General features: G+C 58.5%; 1 protein-coding gene across 2 annotated transcripts; it reads right to left on the minus strand.

Annotated features, from left to right (window-relative positions):
• Positions 1–70: 70 nt before the first annotated feature.
• Positions 71–21,671, minus strand: CLCN7 (chloride voltage-gated channel 7). Of its 2 annotated transcripts, XM_052773014.1 has the most exons (25): positions 21,531–21,671; positions 13,835–13,906; positions 12,521–12,592; positions 12,257–12,322; positions 11,520–11,652; positions 11,063–11,172; positions 10,196–10,276; positions 9,694–9,756; positions 9,028–9,111; positions 8,770–8,863; positions 8,280–8,344; positions 7,714–7,830; positions 7,313–7,367; positions 6,696–6,756; positions 5,748–5,886; positions 5,394–5,487; positions 3,882–4,051; positions 3,489–3,540; positions 3,039–3,166; positions 2,775–2,860; positions 2,343–2,475; positions 2,150–2,209; positions 1,637–1,813; positions 1,449–1,529; positions 71–1,323 (listed from the first exon to the last, which is right to left on the minus strand). In XM_052773014.1, the coding sequence occupies exons 1-25, from the start codon at positions 21,654–21,656 to the stop codon at positions 1,237–1,239; spliced, it is 2,406 nt and encodes an 801-aa protein (XP_052628974.1). In that variant the 5' UTR covers positions 21,657–21,671; the 3' UTR covers positions 71–1,236. The 2 variants fall into 2 exon arrangements, with proteins under 2 accessions (XP_052628974.1, XP_052628975.1); XM_052773015.1 differs by lacking the exon at positions 7,714–7,830.
• Between the last annotated feature and the right edge of the window lie 469 nt (positions 21,672–22,140).

Raw genomic sequence — 22,140 nt, forward strand, 5'->3', positions numbered from 1 at the left:
CAGACACGGCACTGAGTCTGGGCAGCAGCACCGGGGGAAGAAGGGAAGCAAGAGACAGGCAGCACCACAATAAAAGTACAAACAGGCTTTATTTCAGCACAGTATCCTGCAATCAAAAGTCCCTCCAGACCCCAGGTTGCCCCTGCCCGAGGGAGGAGGGGGCAGCCCCAAGCCAGGGCAAGGAACAACGCCAAGGTGAGGAGCAAAGATGGTGGGAGATGGGGGAGCTGAGGTGCTGGGGCTGGAGCCCTCCTCATCACCCAGAGGAGTGCAGGCTCTGCTCCCTGCCCAGATCCAGGGCTGGTGGTGGGTTTTAGGGTGCCTGGCAGGGCCCAGGCTGCTGGAAAGGGCCAGAACAAGCTGCAGCAAGTGCAGAAACACACCCGGCATGACTCTGGACCCCAGCATCGGTAGAGGGGAGAGGCAGCAGCAATGGTGGGAGGAGAGCAAGAGCGGCAGAGGGGCACATGCTAGGGACACAGGCTGCAGGACCAACACTGCCCCAGAGCAGGCAGCTCTCCCCTCCCCACCCCTGCCCCAAACCCCACAGGTGTCCCCCCACAGGCAGGTTGGGGTCAGAGTGGCCAACGGAGCCAAGAAAGAGCAAAAGGCGGCAGCTGCTGAACCATGGGAGCCCTTTTATTGCACAGCCGCGCAGAGCACAGCCCCCTCCTCCAGCCAGAGGTGCAGAGATGCAACTGCCTGCCCCAGGGCTCAGCCCAACCCAGCCAGCAGGAGCACAGGGCAGGGGGGACGGGGCCCTGAGAGCAGGAGGGAACCCCACCATGTCCCCCCTCTGCTCCCCACACAGGCCCTGCCGCAGGGGCCAGGGCAGGGCTAGGGCTAGGGCTAGGTCCTGGGCAGTTCAGGCTGGGGGCATAAGGCGATAGAGGCCACATACCATAGCAGAGGACTGTGCCCAGCTCAGCCAGACACTTCTGCTCCCCCGGCCCACTCCAGCCTTCACCCAACCCTCAGGCAGAGCCTATGCCAGGAGCTAACAGAACCAAGGGTTACTTTTTGATCCCTTGGGCAAGCAGAAGAAGGGGTGAGAAGGAGGCAGTAGACATGAGAAGGCAGTGACAGGCAGGAGAGCCAGGGCAGCACGGCCGTGCTGGTGCTCCAGGCACCATGATGCCTGCACAGACTGGCCCAGTCCTCTCCCTGCCTCTGCAAAAGGGTGTCCCCAGCTCCAAGGGGCCAGGGCACATCTCCGCTGGGCAACGCCAGCCCACGTCATGTCTGTGCCAGCGAGAGCTCCTCCAGGCCTTCCTTCCCCAGCCGGTACCTGGCAAGGTCCTTGCGGGTGACCATGCCCACCACCTGCCAGGAAAGGGACAGGGTACAGCCCACACTAGCATGCAGAGCCTGGGGACAAGAGCAGCGTGTCCTGTCCCCCCCAGCCCCGAGGAGCCTAGGCTGCCCGCACGTGGTGAGCAGGGACTCACCTCGTTGCGATTGTCCACAACGACCAGGTGCCGCAGTCCCAGGGCTCGGAAGAGCTTGAACACCCGTGGCAGAGATGCCTCCTGCAAGGTAGAGTGGGGCTGCATGGGCTGCGGCATCCCCAGCCAGCACCCATCAACCACCCATGACACCTGGGATGCTGGGGTGTGGAGGGGTCCCTGGCCGTTACCTGAGGCACAGTGTAGGGCGAGGGGTTCATGAACTCGCTGAGGTCGATCATGCACTCGCGCTCGTCCTGAGAGACATGGATGGACTGGATGGGGGGGAAGCGGGGGTAGGCATCCCGAAAATCCTTCAGCTTCAGCCGCCGCTGCACCAGGCTCAGGTTGGCCCTTTCCACAAAAACCTTGGGAGGAAAGAGACTGTCGGGGACTGTCCTGCAGCACCGACAGGCACCAGGGCCAAGGCAATGCACAGGGGCAGATGAACCACCTGCAGAAGAACAGCCTGTTTCCCATTTACTCAGGGTTTGTGAGCCCAGTGGGGTGCAGGATGATGCTGGGGTAACCCCAGCACGGCACAGCAGCCCCCACCGTCTCCTTGGGTGAGCTGAGGGAGATGACAGGGACCCTCTGCCAGCTCCGCCCGAGCAAGGCAGGGAGCAAGGGGCCTGAGGCAGCAGTGGGACAAGGGCACTGGGGCTCAGACACAGCCCAAACAGCCTCCACACAGCATCACCCACCTTGTGCTTCAGCAGGACGATGAGCTGGGAACGCAGGATCAAACCCCGCAGTCCTGCGACCTGTGACAGAGCACTGTGCATGAGATGGGGCTGGGAAGGAGGGGGGAAGGCAAGGGTAAGGGTCCCACACCATAGCCAGCCCTTGCATGGCCAACCCCCAGCTGTATCCCCTTGCAAGCAGCACCCAGCCCACCTGTGTGGTATCAGGGTTGCTCTCCACCACTGGGAAGCCGTTGTGGTTGGAGGAGGTGTCACTGAGGATGTCCACAACCGTGCCCACTCGCTCAATCCTCCGCAGGCAGGTGACAGGAGTGCTCATGACCTCCCTGCAAGGAAGGCTCGGTGTGAAACACAGCCCCACAGCAGCATGCCCCAAATATCCCCCCCAACACACACACCTCTGCAGCCCTGATGCCTACGCTGTCCCCAAAACCTGCCAGGGACATGGGGAGGAAATCCACTGCAGGCCATGTTCCCTGCTGGGGAAGGAGCTGGGCTGGTGGTACCAGGGGACAGCAGGCTCCCAGGACCAAATTTTGTCACCACCTCCATTTCTAGCTCAGGCCAACAGTGTGGTCGAAAAGCTGCCACCCTGGGAGTCATGAGCGTCCCCCAGCCCACCTACCTGGCCGTGAGGGAGTGGGATGTCACTGGGGCTTCCCAATGCAGGAAGGGCACGCTCTGCAGCTGAATGTGCATGTCATAGAGCCCCTGCAATGAGAGGCAAGCCATCAGGAGAAGCCTGGTGAAATGCTGAGGGGTACAGCCAGGCAGCAGCTTACCTCTGAGAGGGAGCACACACTTGTCCTGGCCCCCCTATGGCTCCCCAGCATCACCAACGCTGACCCACAGGCTCTCGCTATGTCCTGATGGGCACACCAGTCCTCACCTCCACAAAGTAGTCTCCCACAATCTTTGCTGTCATCAGCACGAGCATGATAGGGAAGCCATAGGTGACATTGCCTGTTGCCTCCATCATGATGACTGTGAGACTCAGTGTCATCCGCACTATCCCACCTGCAAGAGACACCCAAGGGGTTTGGGGGTTTAGGAGGGCAGGGAAATGCAGGGTGAGGGGATAGCAAAACACCCGAGGCCCCTGAGTCTCTGCATGGCGATCCAGGACTGCCCAGACAGGCAGGGGTGCCCTGGATGAGTCCAGCCCTCACTAGTGCCCCAGCACTGCCTCTGCTTGGCAGGGTCATTAGGAAGCTGACAGCCAGGCTGAGCTTCAGCTGGGGAAGAAGCCGCACCAGGGAAGCAGGGATTGCTTTTTTCCATGCCACCTTCACCCCAATATGAGCAGGTGGTGGCCAAGACTGTGCCATGGGGAACTCACCCAGCTGTGCAGCAGCTCCCATCAGGGCATACTTCCCAGGGTCAGCCCAGATCTGAGCACAGGAGAGAGAAGGAGCTGAGTTAGCTGCTGTCTCCAGGGCATCCAGAGATAGCGATTAGTGCCCTGGCCCCCAACCCCCCCTCCAAAGTGGGGGAGAGTGCCTGAGGCTGCTGCACAGCCCAGCTGCTGGCAGGGCTCTGTTGGGACACAGGAAAGTCCAGACCCAGCTCAGGAAGGCATCAAGTGAGGAGCCGACCCTCTCCAGACTGCTGTGCCAAGCTCTTAGCCAGCTTCATGCACATTGCCTGCACATGCCACCTGCCCAGCGGCAAGGGAGGAGGGCTGAGTGCCATGGCTCCCACCGCCCAACACCCCTTCCCACCGAGGACTCACTGAGCCTTTGGTCAGGTACGACAGAGAGATGCCGAAGAGCCTCCCCCAGGCAGCGCCGATCAGCAGGGAGGGGATGAAGACCCCTGCGGACACTGTGAGGCCATAGGTCCAGCAGGCCAGGAAGAAATACATCAGGGTGAACATGCCCAGTGTCATGGGGTTGTAGGAACCTGAGGTGGAGAGAGAATGGAGAGTCAGTGCTGATCCTGCAGCCCAGAGGACACTGCCATGGGCTGCAGCCATGGGAGAACAGACAGCAGCTGCCCCAGCGTGAAAGCCCCTCTCATCGGGTGCACCTTCTGCCCTAGCAGCACAAGCCTTTCAAACCGGCTCTTTAGGTTGTTTCTGTCCCCTCAAGGGCCCTACCAGCCGGCCAGTGCTATCCCAAGCCCTCCCATCCCACTGAGTCCAGCACGCGCCTTTCCTCCATCTCGCAACCCGTGATGACCCATCCCCTCCCAGCCCCGTGGTTCCCAGCCTCCCATGAGGCAGCGTGACGAACTTCAAAGCCCCGAGGGACCACCAATGCTGGAGGACAAGGTCAGGAGGACAGAGGTGAGCTGGCAAGGGTCCTACTGCCAGCTTTGGGATCAACTCAGCAGAGTAGGTCCTGCAAACCCCCTCCCGTCCCGCAGCTCCCACGGCTGCTCCGGCCAGTCCCAAGCTGCCCCACGGCGCAGGCTATACCATCACAGCAAGACCCTGCTGTCCCCAGGACTCAGCCTACTGCTATTTTAGGACTGCTGAGCAGCTCAGTCTAGTTTAAAAGGGTACTTTGCAACCTCTCCTTCACAGAGAGGTCAATGGACTGAAGCCCTGAGCCAGGGAGGACCCAGCACTGCAGGGAGCAGCCTTGAGACACAGGACGATCATCACTTGGCTTCAGGTGGCCAAGCTGCACTGTCTGGGCTGACTGTCTAGAAATTTGGAGCTGTCTGCTTCCTGCCCACATGGAGCTGAGCATGAAACTCAGACCAGCAGGCAGAGGGCACACTGATCTTATACTAGGACCAAGGGAAATGGGAGCGAGAACCTGGGAGCCACATTGCATTTCTCAAGCAAATCCAAACCCCAAGATCCACCTCCACAACTTGCCCAGAAGGTAAAGTCATTCTGGGGCAATAGGCCCTGCTAATTAAGAAAACAGCCAGGGACATTTCCAGGACAGACTTCAGACAGCCAGCGAGGGTCATACATGCTCCCACACAACTCACAAGCAACAGCTTGCAAACATGCGCAAACAAAACCAGGTCCTTGTCCACAGGCTACCAAGACCACAGCCCTTGGCCGAGCTCGTAGGTGCCACCAGGCGCAGCATCCATCCCTCCTCCTTCCACCACCCCAGGAAAGGAGCAGGCACGGTGCTTTGGTGGATCCCATTGTGCCCTCAGGGGGCCATGCTGATCATCCCCTGCCTCGTCCCACAAGCAGCCATGGAACAGGCTGGCCACCTCACACAAGCCCAGCCCTGCTCTGCTCACGTTCAAGGACCCGCTCGCCAGGTGCACAGACCTGGAGGGTCATGGAAGAGGTTGACGACGCTCTTCTCGGGTGTGTTGAAGAAGGCAGTGGCCATGGAGTTGTACTCTCCATCAGCACAGAAAAGCTGAGGAGGAAGAAAAGAGAGGGTTAGAAGTGGCAGATCTGGGCTGCGCTGCAGCAGGGAAGGCTGCCAGGCTCAGGAGAACATGTGGCAGCAAGGCGGCAGCTCTGGGCAGCAAGCACACCAACACTGCGCTTGGGTCTCCAGCTTTGCTCACAGTGGAGGGCATTGACTGGGAGGTCCAGTGCCACAAAACCCAGCAGGGTCTCATCTCCCTGCTCAGCCGTCAGCCTCTGCCCAGGCTCAGGGTGCCCCCCACTTACCTGCAGGGGATATGCCACCGTGCTCCCCTGGATGGGCTGGCAGTCTCTCGAGCAGTAAATCATGACGAACCCCACAGTCGCTGTCACTGCTGCCACCAGCATGGCCTCAACCACCTGGAGGCAGGGCCGGTGGATGTACCTGTAAAGGGAGCAGAGGAGCGAGGGTGTCTCCCAGGGGTGCAAGGAGGATCACCTGCAGCCTGGCTTGGCACATCACATCAGGCATACAGACAGGCTGGCTCCTTCTGCTCCCTTCCCAGACCCTGCCAGGCTGTCCTGCACTCTGTCCTCTGGCAAAGCTGTCATGGTTACCTGGGGCAGGAGGCCAGCAGCAAGAGCAGCTTTGCCCAGCCAGCTCCAGCAGACCTGCCTGCCTCCCCTGCATGGAGCCAGGCACAGCTCCCGTGCAAAGGTTGGCGTGATCTGGCTGGGGGGACAGGGCAGAGCCAAGCCCAGAAAGCTGCAGCCCTTGAAGGCCCAAGAGGATTGACACCCTGGAAGCTGCTGCAGGCCCTTCACCGCTCCACCTCCATAGGTCACCCCTCCCTGAGGCCACAAGGCCGGTCCTGGTGTTTGAAAAGCTGGTGACAAGTATTATCTGTGCCAGACTGGGCTTGGATGGCTTTAGCAGCTCCCTCCATTCTCTTGTTACTCTCAGAAGCACATAACAGTCAGGTCTGTGCAGTGTTTGCACTCCTTTGGGCCCTCAAGTCACTGAAGGGAAATACTTAGCAGGGTCAGAGCAACGGTAGGATGCTGTGGGTCACAGCCTTGACTGCAGGCAGCGAGAGGCACATGGCATCTTTGCCTCCCAGCTTCCAGGGGCTGCTGTTGCTCACGTTAAGTGTGAGATTACAGCCTTGCTCTGGCTGGGCATGGTGCTCTGAGGGAGCACAGAATGTGCCAGCCAACCCATGTCAGTCACCTTAGTTACCCATGAGCTCTTACCTGATCCGGAACATCGTTAACCAGTAATTGAGGGCATTGAACAGGGCCCCGAGGATCCCGCCTGTGAATGCAAAAAAGCTGTGAATGAAAAGCTCAGCATGAAGGTCCCAGGCTGTCCTATGGCTGCCCAGGACGCAAGGAACCTGTGAATCACAGGGAGACATCAACAACCCATCCACCATGACCAGCAGTCCTGGGACATGTGGACACTGTCCCTGCAGAGACAGCTAGGACCTGACACCAAGAGGAGCCAAGCACCAGCAGCAGGGTGTCCAGGGCCAGTGTCACAGCCCTGGCACTCGGGAAACAAGGGACAGGCCAACTCTGCAGGGATAAGAGCAGCTCATTTGAAAGCAAGGGGCTGCCCATGACTGCGATGCACTGACCCCACTCAATGACTTTAATCCATGTACTGCAAAGGGGCTTGCCTTTGCTACAAGGGTAAGGGTTGGGCCAGGATCCAGCTCTCATCCCCGTGTAAGCCCCACAGCCTCTGCTCCAGAGTTTAATGGATTTCACATTCTCCCCAGGAAACTGGATCCCAAAGCTTTTTAGACCCAGACAGAACAGAGGAAATTATTCAGACTGATCAAATTGAAATAGCAGCACTCTCTTACCAACCACTCCCATAAAGATGAAGATAGGAATTTCCTGGATCGTGTATCCCATTTTCTGCAAGCAAGAAAGAAACGGGTTTCAGATCTCCTGGCCCATCTGCAGCCCTGCAGCTGGTCACTGTCTGCTGGGACAGCACAAGCCTGTGCTGGCGAGCAGCTCCCAGAGCTGCCCCAAAGTCTCCTCTGGACACCCTGCAGCCCCCAGACCCAGCAGTGGCTGCAGAAAAGCCTTCTGCTGGAATTGGTGGAGCTGGGATCTGGCCAGACCCCACAGCCTGCTAGAGCAGAGCCTGCCTCAGCCCCTGGGTGATGTTTTAAGACAGACTGGTGACCCCAAGCTGCCATGGGTTGCTTCTAACCCCCCCAAACAGAGCCCTACATGGGGAATATCTGTGCCATACCTCATTATCAAACCTGCCAAAGTTGATGAGCCCAGGGCTGGAGAGATCCCAAGCATTGCCATGGTAAACACTCAGGACAGAGTTCAGAGTGAACGTAGAGATCATGGAGGCAAAGAACTGGAAGGAGATGCAGCCCAGAGTCACTGCCAGATGCCTCCAGCCCTGCTCCCTCACCACTTGCCCCCCACACTACCTCGAACCGCCCCCTCCTAGGCCCTTGGGTAGGACTTGGTCCCCATGGTGTGGTGGGGACAAGAAGCCACATTCCCTGTGGCAGCACTCTGGACAGGTTACACCAACCAGGGGCTTCCTCCTCCTTTCGCCTTTCCGTTGCCGCGGAAAGTAGTTGGCAGCAAGGTGTTGCTCAGCCAGGTCCAAATTCAGGCCCTGACGACCAGGGCACAGAAGGGGAGCTGAGATACTGTTCCCTGGGATGTGTTACACGTGGCTGCCCAGCTGGGGCAGGGATGGCAGGAGGCCTGGGGCTGTGGGGCATCGGGAAAAGGCAATGCATCACACCAGAGCTGGCAGCCCTCAATTTACTGCTCCTGCTTTCCAGCACTTACGATTCTCCATGTCAGGAACTGGTTCCAGAAGGAAGCTCCTTCCTCCAAGCTGAAGAGGACACCCCCTGCAAATGCAAGGCACAAACACCTTCACAAGGGGCATGTGCCACAGACCCTTGGCTCACAGCACCAGCTGAGGCACCCAAATTCATCCCAGCCCACGTGCCCCACACTGCCCCAGCCCTCACAGGCTGCAGCGAAGGGACCAGCAAGCCCACCAAGCCATCAGTGATGTACTGGTCGCAGTGACTGCCCTCCTCCATTGCAGGGAGGCAACATTTGGGATCAGAGACAGATGACCCCCCTCTTGTCTTCCCAAGACCTGCGTGGCATGGCAGGACAGCTTGGAGCTGGGCTGGGCACTTTGCAGAAGGGCTCCTGCAGTGCCCTAGGCAGATCCTGGCAGCTGCCTGCATGCAAGTGGGAGCAACCTCCTAATGAGATCCATGTGCAGGTATACCACTCAGCATCAGAAAGCTAAGATACACACCCACGGGGGCACCAAACGCAGCCGAGACACCAGCAGCAGCTCCAGCCGAGACAAAGTCCCTCTTTTCCGTGTCTCTGCGGAAGTACTCGAAGATCTGAAACACCGAAGCGAAGGCAGGTTTAGGGCTGGCCACAGGCATGAGTTTAGGGGAAACACAGGGTATGCCATATATGACCCCAAGTCACCAGCGTGACCCTTGAGGAACAGCCCGGTTTAGGCACAGGAGGGTCACCTGCAGTTCAGCCCCTCAGCACCAACCTTGAAGTCTCGCTTTAAAGATGTGGATCTTCCCTGGGAGATCCCAGCAGCAATCACCGCTCCAGAGTGAATCATGGGTCCTTCCTACAGGCAGGAGAGCAGAGTCAGATCAGAGAAGGAAGAACCCCAGGGACAGTCAGGGATGGTTGAATGCCGCACATCAGGTCGCAGCCCTGAAGAAGCTGGCCAGGAGGATTTTGCTCTGGGAAGCAGACCTTGCCATTTTCCCCCCTTAAACCCTCGTTCTAGCAAGCGGCTCCTGTGGCCACCTCCTCTTCCCAACAGCGCTCTCTCCAGCTGAGGAGACAGGGGCTTCCCTTGCCTGCCTTCAATCCCAGCAAGCTAGAAAGGTCCCAACGGGGCACCCAGGTCTCCCCCATCTAACATTTGCAGGGACAACCACCGATGGATGTAGGCTGCTGCCCTCCTGCTCTCAGCTGAGCCACACACAGGCTGGCTTGGTGGCACCACACACCCTGGGGGCCAGCACCACGTGCCCTGGGGGCTCCCCAAACCTGGCCACACCATAGTCACCTTGGCCAGCACACCAGGGAATAAAACTGGGAAGTCTCTGCAGCACAGGGCTGGTGACAGGCTGCGGCACATGTGCCAGCAGTGGGTAACAACATGCTAGCATCATGCCAGGGAGCGCTTTGTGCACATCACCTTCCCAACGGCCAGGCCGCCAACCACCGAGAGGATGACTCCACAGACTTTGATCACCAGGGTCTGCAAAACAGAGACGACAAGCACAGCACATCATGCAGGTTGCACAAGGACCATGACTGCAACAGCCACAGGGGACACGGACCCAGCCAGCCGCAGGGGCAGGAGACAGCGACCATGGTGAACCTGTGATTCTCAGCCCTCCATTGTGGCAATGGGGTTGGCCAACTTGCTTCTTGGCCAGAGCAAAAAATTACTTAAGGCTGCTCTTCCCAGTGCCAGCTGCCGATCCCAGGGCAGGACATTTAACTGCCTGACACCGGGGGGAACAGCTCCAGAGCTGGGCAGGGCAGCAGGGTGGTCAGGAGCTCGTACCAGCTCCTCCTCTGCCACAGCACAGGCAGGGACCACCCCATCAGGACACAACACGCCCGGGCCAGCCCAGTGGAGGGGGCCCCATCACAGGCAGAAGACACACATCCCACCACCTCCCGCCTCCTACCTTGAGGCGGACAACGTGCGGGATCTTCACGCCGTTGAGATAGCATTTGATCTGGGGAATGCCGCTGCCAGCTGCGACGGGCTGCAGGGAGCAGGGAGAGCATGAGTGGCTGCCATGTACAGGATGGGGACATGCTGGCTACCTTACCCCTGTCTCTCAGCACAGGGCACACCAAGCACACCCTTGGGTAAGCTCAGAGATGAGGCCAAAGCCTATCTACAGGCTCTGGAGGTGGGCTTGGGGGAGGCACCCACTGCCTCTAAGGGCAAATATGGCAGGAAGAAGGAGCTGACTGGGTTCTTGGGGGACACTAGGGTGTTCCCACCACCGTGCCATGGCAAGAGGCCCAGTGCTGCAGAAGGCTCACACTTGGTGGCCAGGGAGAGCAAGTGTAAAGCTACAAGGAAGACACTGCTGACTCAGAGTGGCCCATAGGGAGCCATCATCCCCTCCCAGCCATAACCAGCCCCAGTCTCTGGCTTGTCCCCCAGACCATGTCCCCGAGGCATCCAACCAGCCTGCTCTCTGCTGGCACTCATGTAGCCCCAATGTGGAGAGGCCAGGCCAGGGCCAAGGCTTGCGAGAGCTGCGCCTGTGCCCAAGGCTGGAGCACACCCTCTGCCCCAGGCTGCGGCTGCCAGCGAAGACCAGCATGTCCCATCAGTCTGACGAACCCAGAGAAACTCGACAGCACAGCTGGAGCCAATGCCGAGGAACTGGGGCTACCAAGAGCCAATATGGCAGAAGTATATTTGCTATTACACAAATTTGCATGTTTTCTGGAGACACAATCCTGCTTCCCCCATGTAAAGAGCCAGGGCAGGAGGTACAGGGATACCCCAACTCAGACCAGTTCCAAACACTTACCTCTATGAAAGCAACGATCATGGAGCCCACCATCACCACGCTGGCATTCAGGGTGGCCCAGAGCAAAAGGGAGAAAGACAGGCCTCCTTTCTCTGTGAACTTGTCGATGTCTGGGGAAGCAGCTCAAGGAAAGGCAAGTATTGGTTGGGTACCATCCCTCCCACTGCGACAATGTGTTGCTAAAACGCTTCTTCAGCTGTGGCAGCGCAGCAGATCCTGTGCTCTGAGGGCAGCCTGGGCTGCTGCAAGGAGCCTCCTTCGTTACGGCAGTGCCCAGCCACAGCTCAGCCCCACAGAGCAGCCAGGCACTTGGCAGCACCTTGGGCGGCAGGGTCTGTGCCAACAAACCCAGGCAAGGAAGCGCTGCCGTCTCTCCCAGCACCCCTCTCACAGCTACCAAGAGCAGAGATCCCACAGCTCCCAGCTGGCTGGTGGCCACAGCTCCATGGGAGGATACTGCCCTTCACCACCCGGTATTTCAGCCCAGCCAGGTTCTCCACCACGATATCAATAAAGCAGGCGACGAGGCCGGTAAGGATGCCGATCATGGCACAGATGACCCAGCGTTTTATCTCCACCGTCCGGAAAGCCTGAGGGGCAGACAGCCATCAGACCCTGCTGCCACCCAGCCTGGCCCCTGCCGGCATTGAGGGGACTCAAACCCACCTGGCCACCTTCCCCAACACAACCCTAAGCCTGGGCAGCTCCGAGGAGAGCTGCCCAGGGAAAACCGATTCTGGCTGACCCAGGATTGCAAAGCCTGGCCACAATTTACTTGCCCCTCTGTGGGATCCCTAACAGCAGATGTGCTTTTCCAGCTTGTGTGCCTCCGTCAGGCCCTTCCTGTTGGGCTTCTTGCTGTCGCACTGACTCCCAAAGCCCCCAGGGCAGATGCTTCACATGGTTCCAGAAGGCCCTCTGCTCAGGGACCTGCCCTGTGCTGCCCAGCAATGCCACCATGCACACCCAGGCTAGCTCCCATTCGAACCATCCTATGCTGGGTCCTTGCTCCTGAGGTTTTACAGCTTTTCACAAGCTGGTCAGTGCCCATAAACCCACCCCAGCTCAAGCGCTGCTTTAAGCACAACCTCCCCCATCACAGAGAAGCCCCCCGGCAGCCAGGCAGGGGGAACAGCTTCTCTGGGCCATCCTGGCTGCGGGGACAGTGGGCAGCCAGGTCACAGCAAGACTCACTGTGTGGTTTATCCTCCTCTCCTCCTCCAGGAACAGCTGGTTTTCACTGTTGTCATAGTCCAAGCTCTAGTTCAGGAAAGGGAGATGTTGTTACCATCTAGCACAGGGGAAGAGATTCCACACCCCTGTATCATTTTCCTCCCTTGATCTCGTTCCTTCCCCATTGAAAGCCCCCTAGCTGGGCAGCCACGAGTCCTTGCCCCACGTACCTTACCTGCTGCATCCCAGGGAGCAGAGCTGAGACTGGGGTAGATGGGCGCTTACCTCATACTTGAGCGACAGGAGCTTCTCGTTGTGGGGGATCTCATTGGGATGCTGCCGAGGGAGCTCCGTCTCCTGCAGGCCGTGATGCATGAGTTAGGATGGCCAGGTCCAAGTCCAACCCTCCCCTCTGCTGCATAACTGCTGGTTTAACACTAGTTTTTACACTCCGGAGAGACAGTGAGGACTGCAGAGCGCAAGCTGCCTGGCAGGCTGGGATCTGTGATGATTTTCCACCAGTTGGTAGATGTATGGGGTTTAAGGCAGCTGGAACAGGCGGTTGGGTGTGCACCCTCGCCCACTGCCTCTCCACCTCTGGGCAGGACATTTCCCCACGAGCAGATGAGGGGTTTGCCCAGCCGGGTACCACGCTGCCATGTTGATCCGGCGTTGCCTCCAAGTGGCTCCGTGCTCCGGCTGAGGGCAACCTTTCATCTCGGCAGGAAATTCCTTCGGCCGAAAGCAAGGAGCTATTTCAAGCAGGCTCATGTTTTTGGGCAGAAACCAAATTCTGTTTCCCAAACGCCTTTGACCGTGCAAGCTGTTCCCAGCTCCAAATTAGGGCATCTACCAAGGATGCCGGAGGGGCCCCCGGGGCAGCAGCACCCCGCACCCTTCCCCAGCCCCACATTACAGCTACAGCCAAAGCAGGCCCAGCTTGTCCTCTGAGGCACCAGATTAAGACATATTCCTTCCCATTTAAGAATTCCACAAGAAATATTTAGCAAAAGTCATCTTCTCATTTGCTCTTCCTACAGCTCTGGAGCTGTGGCAGAAGCATCTGGGGAAGAAAAAGTTTTTGGGGGTGGGGGGGAATAACTTGAAACCTGAGAGTTTTTGCAAGATGCCCCCTCTGCTGCCAGCCCTGTCCCCAGGGCTGAGATGTCCCCCCCCCAGCTGCTGTCACACTGCTTGTCCCCTCCCCTGCCTTCACGCCGAGCTGGGCAGCAGGCAAGAGAAGCAGCTTTAAGGAGCTCTCATGGCAACAAGGAAGAAATCCCTTCCCACCCCACCCGCTTGTGCATTTGCTCCCGCGGGAGGAAGGTCTCTGTGCCGGCGGGCTGGTGCTGCCGCCCAGAGAGGTGCAGGGGACCGCGATGTCCTTGGGCCAGTACTGTGACTAAGGGGAAGCAGCGACAGTCGAGGCAGAGCAGCAGGCAGCCCATGCCACAAAGGTCACCCAGCCCAGCAGGAAGCACCGGAGCCCTCGTGGGACAAGCAGGATGTGAGTGGGGGGAACAAAAACAGCCATTAGTGCTGTTAGTAGAAGAAGGGAAGGGGTCTCGGTAATGGTGGGCCCCTTTCTGTGCCACTCACCAGCTCACGGACATCCTCGTTGAGGTCCACATTGCTCAGCTGCCCAATGCGCAGGAAGGAGGAAGGAGTGAGCTGAGGAGAGAAGGGAAAAATGGGGTCAATTCCTGAATGCACTGCAAGCCTTGGCAGAAGGCAGAAGCAAGCACATGGGTGCTTATGCTCTGCCTGCCCACAGCCCGAGCCCCCCAAAGTGCAGCATCCACAGAGGACTGCTCTCGGAGGACACACTGAGGAGGTGGGACCCACCACCCCAGAGGGAGCTCAAAGCAGCAGCAGTCTGCCAGGGTTTGGGCAAGCCGCTCTAATCTGTTAGCTGGCAGAGCTGGCTCGCCCAGGAAAGGTGCCAGCCAGCAGCGGCTCCTTCAGGACTGGCAGCCAGCAGCCCCGAGAGCTGGCAAGAGTCACCAACAGCCTCTGGCCGACAAGTGCAGTAGCCCAATGCAGCAGCCATGCAACCAGCAAACCCATGCTAAGCAGCACGTTCCACACTCCCTTGGAGCTGGGGAGGGACAGACCCCCCAAACAGAAAGCACCATCTCCACAGTCACAAGCACACCAAGACATGCCAGGGCCATCCCCCCAGCTCACATGCCCAGCCAGTGATAAGGGATGGCCAAGGGCACGTTTGGCTCTGCCATCTGCTCCACGGGAGCAGTTCCCAGCCAGGGAGATGAGCATGTCGGCGTGTTTGTCTCCCTCCGAGCAGCCAGGACCGGAGCGATGGCTGGGCTGGCTGCCAGCCAGCACACACAAGAGGAAGCGGGGCACGCAGCCTCGGGGACACCGGCGCCTCTCCGAGCCGGCCCCACTGCGATGCTGGGAAGGAGCATTTGCATCTCCCTCTGGGGAGCAGGTTCTCCTTTTGCTGGTGACCACTCGGGCTTGTTACTGGCAGTGCAATTGCATAACACGGGAGTTTTTTGGACTGTCTGGGGCACCTCTCAATTCCTGGCCGATGTGGGCAAGGGCTTGGGCTGCAGCCGAGCCAGCTCCCAGCTGGGCAGTGCTGTGAGGGGATGCGGTACAACCAGGCAAGCTGCCGTCACCCCTCTGCCATTGTGAAACACAGGGACGCAAGCAGCACTGTCACTAAGTACAGCCCAAACATCATTTCTCAACATTAAGATCTTCCCCTCCAGAGCCTCATCCCTCCCCAGCTGCCAGGCTAAAGGACTGGAGAATAAAAGAGGGATGGCAAGCAACAGCGGGGCCCTGGCATGTCGGTCTCTCTCTGCTGGCAAGCCAGCAGATCCGAGATAGAGCCTCTGCTCCTTTAATCCCCACCGATCCAGTCTGGAACGTGCAGGCCAGAGCGGCCAGGAGCCACACACATCACTGAAGACAAAGAATATATCCCTTTGTGTTTGCAGCCTGACCTATTTTTCCATTTCTCCATCTGCTCCACGTTCTCATTCACTCCCTGACCTGCAGGCAGGTTTCGCCCCAGCTTCTCAAACCCTCTTCGGCGCCCTTTTGTCCCCAGCAGCCTGAGCTCACAGGAGGGGCTGAGCACAAAATGCTCCATGCAGCTGTTTTTGGACACTGGTTTGGCGAGAGCAGCCTGGGCTTTGGTTCTGGTCCGTGATGGCTCCAGGTGGACCCTTCTCCTGACAGTCAGAGCAGACCACTGCAGGCTCCTACGAACTGGGCACACCCAAAGCTGTCACCTCCCTGGGGGGACATGGATGGGAACTTACGCTGAGTCATGAGCTGGAGGCAGGTACTGTCCGTTTCAGTGGTCACTGGTGCCCAGCTGCTCTGGTGGCAGGCAGAGGTCCCAGCTGGGCCCCCACCATCCTGGGGAGGGGGAAAGACACGGTCCTTGCCCTGGGAAAGACAAAGCTGAGACCTTGCAAGTGAACCAACCTCCATCTGGCTCCATGAAGCACAAAGATTTAAGGCTCCCATTAGATGCCACACATCCAGGGCAAGATCAAGGCAACGAGATGGAAATGGTCACTCATGCCATTGTCCCCTGCTCAGACATGGGCTCAGACCTCAGGCACCAAGACCTCAGACAGGACCAGTCCTTTGGGGAAATTCTCCTTCTGCTAGCCATGGGGGTCTGCAGAAAGACCAAACGTGGCTGAACTGGTGACACCCCCCCAGATGCTCCTTCCCTATGGAGCAAGTGGCTAGGGCACGGCAGTTCCAATCCCAATGGATTAGGCAGCAGCAGAACCCAAGCACAGATGAAAGGAAAGGAATTGCAGTTGAACCTGAAGCTGAACTTTGTTAGACAAACAGCATGCTTTTAATATGCCCCACACCTCCTCCCCCTAAGTCCTGGCATCCCTCCGGCATCCAGATGGGCTGAGCCGCTCTGCAAGCGGAGGGCTGGCTCCTGTCTCACCCGGCACAGGAATCACATGCCAGGAGGACAGGAAAAAAGCTACTTCCACCAGTGCCCGACTTTTATAAGAGTGACAAGGGGGATTCAGGCAGCCAGGAGCCAAGACAGAAGGTTGGTTGTGCACAGCTCAAAGATTCACCAAGCACACAGACAGCGCTACCCTCCTTTGGATGTTTTTCAAACTCAGGCCAAGACAGCTGCTGATCTCGGGTACATATGATGTTGGTGTGACCGTGGTACGATTATCTCCACATAACAACATGTACTGTTGCCAAAACCCAGAGGACGCAGATGAGTTAACAGCTCTCCTGTCCCAGGAGAGGCTCTCGGGCCAGCTGAGCCTGCCTCCAACTGCAGCACACGAACAGCAATGGCACCCAGCCCTCGGCACCTGCCCCATTTGGGTGGTAAAGCTAATTCCTTACCCATTCTGAGCTCTGCAAAGAGATGCCTGGAGCCTTGATCTGGACCAAAACTGCTTAACATCCTTGTCAGCAGGGCAGTTGGTACACTGGCAGGCAGGGCTGCTCTTAGAGGGACCTCACCAGGCTGTAGGGAAGCCCCCAAAGTTCAACAGAGGCAAATACAAAGCCCTGCACCTGGGATGGATGTGCCCCAGTGGTTAGAAAGCAGCTTTGCTGAAGAAGTCTTGCAGCAAGCTGGTGAACAAGTTGAAGAGGAGTCAGTGGCACAAACCCGCAGTGGAGGTGGTTGACCACCTCCTGGGTGGTGCAAGACCACAGCCAAGAGGTCCAGGGAAGAGATGCCATGCCTCTGCCTGGCACATGCAATAGCACACCTGGGACTTGGCATCCAGTTTGGGCTTCCTGGGACAAGAAAGGCATGGAGACACAGGAGCAAGTCCAGCAAGACAGTCAGGGTCTGGAGCACATGGGTAAGATGTACAAGGAAAGCTGGTGCTTCTCAGAGAGATCCTCTTGCCATCTCCGGACACCTAACAAGAGATTATATAGAAGATGGAGCCAGACTTTCCTTGAAGCTTCGCACTGATGGGACAAGAAGCAGCAGACGAAGCTGCAGCAAGGGAACTTCTGCTTAGATATCAGACACAAATGTTCACCCTGAGGGTGGCGACACACTGAACCTGGGGCCAGAGAGGGTGCAGAGTCTCTGTCCTTGGGAATACCCAAATCTCCACCAGACATAGACCTGAGTGACCTGGTCTAAGGAATCCGCTCTTAGCAGGGGCTGGGCTAGACACCTCCTGAGGCCCCTTCCCCCTTCATCATGCTGCCACCCACACCAGCACTGCTCTGAGCAGGCGAGGACAAATTCAGGATCAATCTCAACAAGAAAAAAATCTGGCAGATCTCAGCCACCATCTTCTACTCATGCCCCAGAAGGATCATCTCCAAGGTTGGGCAGTGGCAGCTGAACGCAGATACCAGCATCAGCCCGGAGCATCGCAGGTCGGGGTGGGAGACAGCAGCACTGCTGCCAGTGTCCTCATTTGGCAAAGGTGACAAGAAGCCACACTTCTATACGTGATGCCACAGCAGCGTTTTACCTCCAAGCAGAGCAGTCAAAGAGCAATCCCTATTTGTGAATAGCAAAACAACTTCAGTCGAGGCTAAAATGCCACAGAACCAACCGGGGCTGTGTGCACAGTGACCTAGCAGTGCCTTCCAAATGTTGCTCTGAAGAACTGTAAATAGGGAGCGTCTGACTGCTCCACAGCCCATTTCCACAGGGATGAGCCAGAAAAGCCACTCCCTGCAGGACATCACTCACCCCCAGCGACCACCACCTGGCATGAAGACACCCCTTCATACGCTGCCCCTTATCACCATCCTGCTGCTCACTAACGAACTGGAAGCACGTGGTTTTCTGTTATCAATGAGATAAAGCGCGGCGCAGACCACATCAGGAGCCCACAGCAGTATTGCAGAAGCAGCAGGAGGGAAGGAAGAGGATTCCCAGCCCCCAGGGCCCTCTTGGCTCCAGTGCACTCTGTGAAGGAGCCCCCAGTACCTGCTTGGGCGGGAAGAATGGCTCCATGCTGCAAGGCTGCATAACCGGGTGGTTCGCTGGCAGGGGAAGCCCTGTCACCAGCTATGGCAGCATATGGAGGAGATGAGCTGCAGGGCTTTTGAAATCCCCCTCCTCTGACAAACACCCAGAGCTGTAATGGGCTTCAAACCAACATAGCCATCATCCCTGAAATGCACCACACCAGGAGACAACAAGGCTCCTCACCTCCAGGCCCATAAGGTGGGAGAAAGCGTCCAGACTCTCCCTGTAGCGTCACCACTCAGCTACGATTTTGCTTCCAGCCTTCTGCTGCCACTCCAGGGCACAGTTGCTCCTTGCCCCAGGAGACGCCGTTATTGTCCTGGCCCACCTGCCTTTCTCCGGGCACTTTGTCCCACGTGGGCCCTCTGCAGAGGAGCAGCGCAAGGTTAAAGCGCTGCTGCAGTCCCCGACGCTGTGAGCACCCAGCAGAAGGGACAGGACTTGCTAAAACCCCTCTGCTTGGGGAAGCTCCTGCCACCACCCGAGGGCAGTGGCTTTCCAGGGAAGCCAGCTCCAGGCTCCTGGCAGCAGGCGGGCAGGGGACAGGCAGCCTCTCTGCCAGCACCCAGCAGACACGCAACCTGCAGCCCATCCGTCAGGAATCAGGGCTCACCCAGGGGACTTCTCTTTTTCTCCCTCCCCCACCAAGATTTTCTGATTGCAGCAAGTGCAGCAGCCCTCCAGCATTGCCAGCCAGCCACAAAGGCTGCATTTTGCACCCTGTTACTTAAAGTAAAAGAAAACAAGACCAACACCATCTAGAGATGCAGAACAAACACACAGGGGTTAAGAAGGATGAGCCACTCAGCAGCTGCAGCAGCCTGGTCCACATTTTGGTGACCACCTGCCCACACCCACTGTTCCAGGCACCCTCTGGAGCAGGAGAATTATACCAATCCCAAAGTCAAGGCATTTTAGCACAAACACAGAGCATATCTTCGATGGGTAGCGAAGGAAAAGTGTTCTCTTTCAAAAAATGCCTAATGATGGAAATCCACTGCTCTTACTAAAATTGTCCACCCACTTTTCAGCCTGAGAACCAACATGCACGGCTCAAGAATGTGGGAAAGGGGCAGCCCGTGGCAGGCGTGATGGTCAGACACACAGGCAGCCTCTCGCTTCTTGATATACTCGAGGCACTAGAAAGTCCTGGTGAGAGGACGAATGCTCAGTCAGCTCCAGAGCAGTGCTCAGCTGGCCCCAAAACCAGAGAAGACCTCAGGCACAGCCCTGTAGCATCCTCTCTATGGTCACAGGCATGTTTATCCAGCCCCTCCTCACCTCCCACACATAAGCGCTCAATCTCAGTCTTTTGCAGCAGTCGGTTGGGGAACTACAGACCTGTGTTTCCTTTTGTCACTTTAAGATCATTTCCATTGAACAAGCATCTGAGAAAGGAAAGAAGCTCCGCTGGGGACATTTTTATTGTATTACCACAACCCAAGTTTAAGTCTCTTGTGAGCTAAGCAGCTCCAGTCTCTGTTTCTCTGCCAAAGCTGTCCTGCCTTCTCACCTCAATCAATACGACTATACAGCATCTAGGTCAAAGGACCGTCCGAGGGAGAGAAGCAGCTGTGCTACACCGAAAGGCAACCCCAGCACTACTGTGACAACCCAGCCACCACTGCCAGGTCGGTGCCACTGGCAGGGGTACCTGTGGGTTCAAAGCTCTAGCAAGGTACTCGCTCTCCTCCTTTGCTAAGGAAAACCATGTAGCACCTCGTCACCAGCCAGGACCTGAGCTGTCTGTGCTGTGAAGGGACACAGTGACAATAAATCAGATTGGCAGTGCCAGGTCTTCACCACCAACTGCCCCTGCTGTAGGGTGGCTCAGGCATTTCTTCCAAGCCACCAGGAACACCCTTTCCTAACTGACCTGCAGCCACGAGATCTGGTTAATCCCTATTTTAACACCCTTCAGACCTGCAGAATTCACCACGTGGTCTTTAAAGGCAACCCGTGCTGTAAATACACAGGGTCCTGTTGTACCGGCTGGGAAGATTATTTTTATTTTTTACACCAGAACAGATGCAATGGCGCAGGCAACTTCTTCCAGCCGCCATGCCCCACTCCCGCAGCACCACACTAGGCACTTCCAGCCTAACAAACCCTGCATTTCCCTCTAATTAGCCTGCTGTTCTGACTTGCCCAGGAGCAGGGCAGCACAGAATCACGCTCAGTGAGACATCCCTGCTAACAGCTGCCAAAGGCCGGCACCGCTCCTCCCTGTCTAAGCTCAAGTCTCCCAGCAAACTCTTCACAGGAAATTCAAGGACATCACCCGGAAGCACCCCCTCTCTCACCTGGTGCTGGCACAGAAGTGCCCTGTGGACCCAGAGTGACATCCCGCCCAGACCATGACCCTCGCCTGGCATGGCCTGCCCAGCCACAGCTTTCCTCTGTAACAGGCACCGAGTGCCTTGGCCAGAGCCATGGCGTACTTCAGTTAACTGCACTGCATGTGGAGGAGAGACTGCTAGCCAGACTGCCCGAGTAACAGCCTCAGGGTACACTGGAGAGAAGTTTCTTTTCAGTTAATTACCCAAGATTAATTTGCAAGAAGGAATTGGCCTCCCTGTGTTTGTAACACGGCCCACCCTGGACTTGCTTTTTGCCAGCGTAGTTCCATCCGTACTGCACAATGTCCACCACCACGCCAGCATTAGAGGTCGGCGTGTTTGAGCCCGACCTGTTGGCTTGGGCAGCAGCAGCCTACCAGGCAAGGGACTATCTCACAGAACAATATTTTTAGTAGGAAGGAAGAGGGCAGCCCCAGCAGGCAGGAGCAGGCCCCTGCTCAGCGCGAGGTCCTGCTGGCAGGGACGGCTGAGAAGCGAGCAGGAGCTGGCCCCATGGATTTGCAGCGGGGTCCTGGCAGGGCACCGGCATCGTCGTGTGCCAGCACCTCGTGATGGGAGCCGGCCTTGGCGGGACTGCCCCGCTGCACGGCGGGAGCTGGGCAGTGAGTCAGTCCCCACGCTCAGTTTTTCCCCCCACGAGTGACCCGAGGGCCCGTGGCTCCCTCCCGGCTTCTCCCCACGCCGGGCCCTGCCAGGTTCTGCTTTCCCCGGCTTGGGGGAGCCCAGAGGAGCCCCAACCTCCCCCCGGGGCTGCTCAGGGAGCAGAGCCCCGGCACCCCGCGGCTCCCTGCCGGCAGCTGCCGCCCAGCCCCGGGGCAACGAACACGGTTAAACGCTACAAGGGAGGGGGACGCGGACACGACCCCAGCCCCCCTCCGGCGGCCTCTCGGCGCAGGGAGTCCCGGGACGGGGCAGATCCCCGCTCCCACCCCGGTGCGCCGGTACCCACCTGCCGGGTGCCGGCCGCCACCCCGGGACCGGTGCCGTTGAGTAGCGGGGTGGTCTCGCCCGCGCGCTCGTCCTCGTCGTCGCAGTCGCGACCGGACCAGGACACCTTCTTGGCGACGTTGGCCATGCGGGGGGGGTGGGGGGGGGGGGGGGTGGTGACGACGACAACGACGACGACGACGGCGGCGGCAGCACCAGCGCGCGCCTCCGCCGGCCCCTGTCTCACCGGCCGGTCATGTGACTGCCGGGCCGCCGCCCTCACGTGAGCGCTACGGCGGCTGGCGGGGGCGCCCCGCCCCGCGGCACCATGGGAGTTGTAGTCCCGTCCGCAGGACCCCCGCGCCCCTCCCCAGGAGAAGGGGCTGGAGCGCGTCCCCCGATGCGGCTGCGGGACGGGACGGGGACGGGCTCTGCCGCGCTGGGGCCTGACGCGGGCGTGACAGCGGTGACGGCAGCCCGGGAGGCTGCAGGACCGCGGCAAGGCCTTGCCCCACACCGGGCCCGGGCACAACCTCCAGCTGTCAGCTGTGGCCGGGCAGCAAGGCCCCGCCGACCCCGGGAACACGGGGCTGGGGAGCAGCCAGAGCCGGTGCTGCTCCTACTGTCCTGGC

This window comes from Harpia harpyja, chromosome 21, assembly GCF_026419915.1.
Source record: "Harpia harpyja isolate bHarHar1 chromosome 21, bHarHar1 primary haplotype, whole genome shotgun sequence".
NCBI classification, from domain to species: Eukaryota; Metazoa; Chordata; class Aves; order Accipitriformes; family Accipitridae; genus Harpia; species Harpia harpyja.